The 7,256-nt window shown below is 32.7% G+C and overlaps 1 protein-coding gene across 1 annotated transcript in view; it reads left to right on the top strand.

Annotated features, from left to right (window-relative positions):
* The window catches only part of LOC107631650 (probable inactive purple acid phosphatase 27), a 5,477-nt gene continuing 1,071 nt past the window's right edge, over positions 2,851-7,256 (top strand). Inside the window, exons 1-11 of the mRNA XM_016335169.2 lie at positions 2,851-3,135; positions 3,583-3,674; positions 3,776-3,845; positions 3,965-4,087; positions 4,283-4,375; positions 4,574-4,703; positions 4,987-5,068; positions 5,163-5,295; positions 5,509-5,714; positions 5,794-5,919; positions 6,626-6,935. Coding sequence (XP_016190655.1) covers positions 2,920-3,135; positions 3,583-3,674; positions 3,776-3,845; positions 3,965-4,087; positions 4,283-4,375; positions 4,574-4,703; positions 4,987-5,068; positions 5,163-5,295; positions 5,509-5,714; positions 5,794-5,919; positions 6,626-6,935 — 1,581 coding nt within the window. The 5' untranslated portion in view covers positions 2,851-2,919. The remainder of the gene's footprint in view (positions 3,136-3,582; positions 3,675-3,775; positions 3,846-3,964; positions 4,088-4,282; positions 4,376-4,573; positions 4,704-4,986; positions 5,069-5,162; positions 5,296-5,508; positions 5,715-5,793; positions 5,920-6,625; positions 6,936-7,256) is intronic.

A 7,256-nucleotide genomic window follows, 5' to 3' on the forward strand; every position in this document is an offset into this window, starting at 1 on the left:
TCTAAATTACAGACTGTTGTAGCTTTATCTACTACAGAAGCTGAATATATGGCAGCTACACAAGCATGCAAGGAAGCTATTTGGATCCAAAGGTTGATAGAAGAACTCGGGCACAAACAACAAAAGATTTCTGTGTATTGTGATAGTCAGAGTGCCTTACACATTGCAAGGAATCCTGCCTTTCATTCAAGAACAAAACACATTGGAGTACAATATCACTTTGTTCGGAAAGTAGTAGAAGAAGGAAGTGTTGATATGCAGAAGATTCACACTAAAGATAACCTAGCAGATGCCATGACAAAACCAATCAACACAGAAAAGTTTGAATGGTGTAGATCCTCATATGGCCTATGGAATACATGAGCAACATGAATTTTGAAAATTTATCAAAATTAGCTTTAAGTGGGAGATTGTGAAAATTAGTAAAGCTAATTTTAGAAAATATATAAATAAATAATAACTAAATAAAATGAGAGGTAATAAACAATCTTAGTTTATAACCTTAGAATTTTAGTGGTTGAAAAAGAGAAGAATTATATACCTCTAATTGACGGATGGTTCATATTGAAGAGACTCACCTATAAATTGAGTTTTTCTTTAATTCATTTCAATCAAGTCATCCAAAGAGAATAACATAATATTTCTTTGAGTAGTTTTCTTCTATATATATAGAGAGAAGTGTGTTCTCCTTTTGTCAAGAGAGAGTGTTTTGTAGTCTCCTTGTGATAGAGAGAAGTTGTAATTCTCAAAGAAAGTTATTCAATTGTTTCCATATTTTATACAAATTTCTAATTTTTCATCTCTATATTTTGCTGTGTCATTTGTCTGGTACCTAACAATAGTACGAATGACATTCACAGAATGCCCATTATCCAAGATAAGTGAATTACAATTGATACAGTTCAATAACCATATGCAGCAAATGAAGTTTCCTTTTCCAACGATGAATTCAGCGTAGGTTCTCTCTAGTGTTACCATCGTTTATTCTGGTTATTGAAGAAATGACATATTCAATAAAGAGTTTAATCCCATAAAATTACAAGGTATAAGCTATAATTAATAAGGATGAAGTGATTTCTGCCATAATTTAATCCCTCAAAATCACATACACGTACATTCTACAGATTTTCTAACTCTGTTTCGAGTCAAATTCTGTAGCTTTCCTTCCATTTTTAGTTTTTTTTATCATTTATAGTTTCATAACTTATGTTCATTGCAAGCTTCGTTTATTTTTCTTTATTTCATTATTTTCATTCTCAATTTGTTGTTAAATTCTTCAAACCTTTGTGAAGAATCGTTGTAGTTCTTAATACTTTAAAATTCTGCAAATTTTGTTCTATTTTTATAATCAATCTAATTATTTATTTGTGTGGTTATGATTCTATATATTTTTATGATTTTTTTATTGACAATATAAATTTTGATGTACGTGTTTCACTCGATTTTTGGTATGATTCGATAGGGTGTCCAATCGAATTTGTATCAAGATCTCATTGGAGAGTAGATGCGACTTCTCTGAAAAAGAGTGAGCTCGAACCAGGAATTACTTAGTAATAATGTCAAAATTACTAGCGACAGATTTATGATGAATAAAGTAAATGACTAAATTACTTAAATAAAGAAAAACTTAACAAATAAAAAGTGTAAAAATTTCAATGAAAGCAGAATAACAACAAAAATACAAAGAAATTAATGAAAATGAATCAAATAAACAAAAGAAAACAAATTAAAAGTTGATTTCTAACGCTCACATGCACTTGTACTCCATGTTCTTTCTTTACTTTACGAAAACCAGAAATTTTATAAGTTTACGTAATGATCTAATTATCTAATTTTCTTGATTGAAGTCCTCCTAAACTTTTCTGAATTCCTCATATTTATAGATCACAAGAATGGACTAGTTCTTGAATAATTTTTGACCACGACTTAATTCCTCTTTTTTTTTTTCTCAAACCACAATCTTATCTTACTCTAAAAGATTCTCATGATAATTCTTCACGTTCTATCTTGTCTAGTCCTTCAAATCTTATGTTCTGACGTGTCCATATTTATTACATGGCATTTTTCTAGTCTCGACCCTATTTTCTCGACCCCTCACATCATTAGACTTTTGATCTATAATCGAAGAAGGATTTCTCTACAGCTAAACCATCCATGCCACACTTTCGACCTCCCATGACTTCTGATCAAACTTTTTTATAGGTCGAAATTCGTGCTAATAATACGTAAAGGTGGTATTTATAAGAGGAATAAATTTCGCTCCTACACATTAGAATTCAATCCACAATTTGTATTTTGTTCAATCTTTTTCATTTGCAAATCGTAAAATATATACAAGACTGAATATATTAAAAGACAAACTATTCAACTTATGTTTATTCAGGGATCTCGAGTACACCGCTGGATTGAGAATATCCTTAGTATATTCCTCAGTCTGTATACTTTGTGTTGAGAAGATGCTGCGTGTGATGAGAAAAAGAACCTTCGCTCTCATGAAGATAATCATTAATCACCATCAGAATTCTAAGAGAATTTTTTATTAATAAAGTCTGTTAATCGCAACAATTGGAGGGCTAATTCCTTCCTAAAGTGAAAATAATGATAACAATAATAATTAATAACTTCTCAATTGTTGTGTAAGCAAAAAGCCAAGCTAGTGAAATACTTAGGTATAATTATAATCTATTAACTATGAATTTTCAAATATTTGAACGGACTAGAGAGTTGAAGGCTTGGTAGGTAGGTGGAAGATGCATTTAACAAATTGCATACATCTTACTTCAAGTCCACTCCTCACTTTCAATATATTCATATATATGGAGGTATTATATGATGGTCATGGTGTTATGCTTATCTGATTCTCCCTTGGTTTCACAAAAATTGCATGTGCAACTAAAACCCAATAATATATTCATATAGATGGAGGTATTATACGATGGTCATGGTGTTATTGTTTTGATCCTTAGAGGCAGTATGATTCTTCTTGTTTCGTTGCTTATCAACTTGAGCATCGCTTTGGCTCACTTTCATGGCTTCGGGGAACAACCACTCGCCAAGATTGCAATCCATAAGGCTGTTGTTTCGCTCCACAGTAACGCCTCCATTGCAGCCTCCCCTTTTCTTCTTGGCACTAAGGTATATATCACCATCAACTTGCTCCTTCTGTTCTGATTTTGATTTTATATCTATCCAGAGAAGTTGACCATGTTTGATTCAGACAAGTTCTAGCTCTACCTTGGTTTGTTCTCAACCGTTTTAAATTGCAGATGGTTAGGTTAGTTTTAATTTCCGCCAGAGCCAAAATTAATGGTACTGATGCTGTTGCAATTTCTGTTCTAATGCCGTTCCAGAGGGCGCCACGATGACACTATTGTGATTTTGGACTGCACCTCTAAAAGCAAGTGTTTATTGATAACTAATTTAAACATGAAAAGTAAGATTTAGGCTGTTTAAGTGAGGACCACACCAAGATTTTAGTAAAATGAGTGTTGACACATTTTTATGAAGAGTTCGGATGTTCAAAAACATATTTATCTTGTGTGCAGCATTCAATTCATGTGCTTTTCACGTATTTGATTTCAGGGTGAGGATACCCAATGGGTGACTGTGAATGTTTATCACCCTGACCCATCTGCAGATGATTGGGTTGGAGTTTTCTCTCCTGCAAAGTTCAAGTAATGTTCTTACTCTGTTCCTCATATTCAACATAAATTCAGTATTGTATCTGAATAATTCTTTTTTTTTTTTAATTATTATTGTATTTTGTTAATTGCAGCTCATCGACATGTCCACCGGTTAATGATCCAAAAGAAGTTACTCCATACATATGCTCAGCACCAATAAAGGTTAGTATGTTATTCATTAATCTCTTTATGATTAACTTGTACTCTTGGTAGATTGTATTAAGGTTAACTACTTCAAAGTGGTACCCTGCTGATGTTATCTTTTTGAATGTTTGTTCCAGTACAAATTTGTGAATTACTCCAATTCAATGTATACAAAGACAGGAAAGGCTTCTTTGAAGTTCCAATTGATCAACCAGCGCGCCGACTTTTCCTTCGCGCTATTTTCTGGCGGACTATTGAATGTATGTCCATGACTATTGCAGCTGTTCTTGTATTTGTTGTCTTCTAATAATATTGAGTGTTACCTTAGAGACTTTGATCCAGCATTTGCTGTTTACAAAAACAGCTCATTATTATCTTGATTCAGAATATGTATATGATTTTTATTTTATGAAATTGCTAGCCGTTAATTAATTGTAATTGATTTATCATTGCAGCCTAAACTTGTTACAGTCTCCAATTTCATATCATTTGTGAATCCTAAGGCACCTCTGTATCCGCGTATTGCTCAAGGGAAGTCTTGGGATGAAGTAAGTTTATTTCTTATGTCTTAAGATATTTATCACAAGCCATAACAATTTAGTTGAGCATAGCGAGTGATACATACCCTTTATATGAATCAACGTGATAAAATTCAGTACCCTACTCCTTAGACACTTGATCTATAAAATTTAGTAAATTTTGAACACACATCTATGAAAAGATGAAATATACAGTGATTTATGCAGATGACAGTTACATGGACAAGTGGATATGACATAAGTGAAGCTACACCATTTGTTGAGTGGAGTATTAAGGGAAAGACTCCAATGCAATCTCCTGCTGGAACATTGACATTTGGTCGCAACGCCATGTGTGGTATGCTTCATTCAATCGGCTAAATTAACTTTTCTATTGCAGAAATAATACTCTTGAATTATAACTTTATTTAACCTTACTCATAAATTAAATTTCTGCTTGGCCAATATGAAAGAACTTCGATTAGGCTCGCATTTGAGCCATTGGTGAGAAAACTAACAATTTCAGGTTTAATCAGATATAAACACATGCATAATCCCTGTTACCTTCTGAATCCTGGCTATCATCAAGATTCAAGATCACTAATTATTTGAAACCATGTTCTTCCTTTGCCACTCTGCAGGTTCACCAGCAAGCACTGTAGGTTGGCGTGATCCCGGGTTCATCCACACAAGTTTTCTTAAAGAACTGTGGCCAAATAAAGTGTATGGTTATTGATATCCATGTATGTTGATAGCAAACTGAGTAACTGGCAGAGTTTGTTTCATAATTTCTTTCTTTCAAATATATTTTCTTCAGGTACACATACCGATTGGGGCATCTTTTGTCTAATGGTTCAGAAATTTGGAGCAAGCAATATTCATTCAAGTCATCACCTTATCCTGGACAGAACTCACTCCAACGTGTAATCATATTTGGTGACATGGGCAAGGTAATGTTAAACCATTTTTTAATCCTATCTTATGTTGCGAAAAATTTGGAAGTGCTCGTCGGGCTTGTATCTTTGTTCTGATCTTAATAGAATGATCAACACCTACACCGAACTTATCTAAACTTTCTTTAGAATCTTAGTTAGGCTAAAATGACAAACTTTCAAGAGGATGAGGGGTGAAAAAGATTTACTTCTGATCCAATAAGTTTGCAGGCTGAACGTGACGGTTCAAACGAGTATAACAACTATCAACCTGGTTCACTCAACACAACAGACCAGCTCATCAAGGATTTAGAAAACATTGACATTGTTTTCCACATTGGAGACATGACTTATGCAAATGGATACATCTCACAATGGGACCAATTCACTGCTCAAGTGGAACCAATTGCATCAAAAGTGCCATATATGATTGGCAGGTAGGTTTGTCCTATGTTATAAGAACAAGATTTTTCAATTTTTGTATTGAGAATTCGTAATTGTGTTATCATGATGCAGTGGTAATCATGAGCGTGATTGGCCCAACACGGGATCCTTTTATAATACTACAGATTCAGGTGGTGAATGTGGAGTCTTGGCTCAGACCATGTTTTATGTCCCAGCAGAAAACAGAGAAAAGTTCTGGTAAATACTGTTTTATCTTTTATGAAAATCTTAGTGCTGATCATTTACTTTTATTATTATATATATAGAATTTAATTTTGATGCACTGTTTAAAACATCTGATACAATCTTGCAATTACATGTATTCTTTTGGATAACTATTTATGCTGTCAATTGTAAAAAGTTGTTATTTTTGTCTATAGATATATTAAAAAGTGATGGTGATAGATAAAAGGGAACACAGAGTATCTATTATTTAGTTCAATCAAAATTCAACTTGGTTAAACCAACGGAACCAAATGAAGCATGAAGGGCTTACCGTTTGAGTCTATTTTAGTTCTCCAAATAATTTTAACTTCAACGTTGAAGATAGCTGTAAGAAACTAACACATTAGCATCAAATCTAATGCAGGAAGAGGTTAAATTGAATTAAGTTCAAATTCAAAAATGATAGATATTACTCTTAAATTATTCATGACATTAATGTTTGTATCATCGAACATGCTTAATTCAACAAAAGTACAAAACTTAGTTTATAATGATACACAGCAATAGTGAGTGTTTTTTCGCGCACTCTCATTGTTTCATCTTATTCTATCACTTTATACACAGATCAACAGATCCAAAGACGTATCAGAAAATGACAGTGAAAATAAAAGCAATAGTATATTATAATTTTTAAATACAATTAATATATATAATAATAAATAACATTCTGAATACACAGGTATTCAACGGATTATGGCATGTTTCGCTTCTGCATAGGGGACACTGAACATGATTGGAGAGAAGGAACAGAACAATACAAATTCATTGAGCATTGTCTCGCAACAGTGGACAGACAGAAGCAACCATGGTTGATCTTTGCTGCACATAGAGTGCTTGGATATTCGTCTGATTTTTATTATGGATTGGAGGGTTCATTTGAAGAGCCAATGGGAAGGGAAAGTTTGCAGAAACTTTGGCAGAAATATAAAGTGGATATTGCATTTTATGGCCATGTCCATAACTATGAAAGGACATGCCCCATTTATCAGGTAAACACAATAATAGCCAAATATGCCCTCGTTTTATTTAAATTTAGGTGATGAATTGAAAAGATGCAGAGATATAGAGTAAGTACAAAAAAAAGAAAAAGAAAAGAGACTCAGCATCTTTTTTATTCTCTTTTTGTATATCTCTGCACCTTTTTGAATCTGTATATGACTCATCACCTAAATGTAAACTCATATTGTTTAATAATATAGTTATGATGACTCTTTTAAGCAATCAGAAATTTAATTGTATTTTAATTTGATAAAAAATTATTTATTTTTGTATAAAAAAAAACAGAGACTTATTTATATCTTTCTCATAAA

The sequence above is a fragment of the Arachis ipaensis genome, chromosome B01, assembly GCF_000816755.2.
Source record: "Arachis ipaensis cultivar K30076 chromosome B01, Araip1.1, whole genome shotgun sequence".
In the NCBI taxonomy this organism is placed as follows: Eukaryota; Viridiplantae; Streptophyta; class Magnoliopsida; order Fabales; family Fabaceae; genus Arachis; species Arachis ipaensis.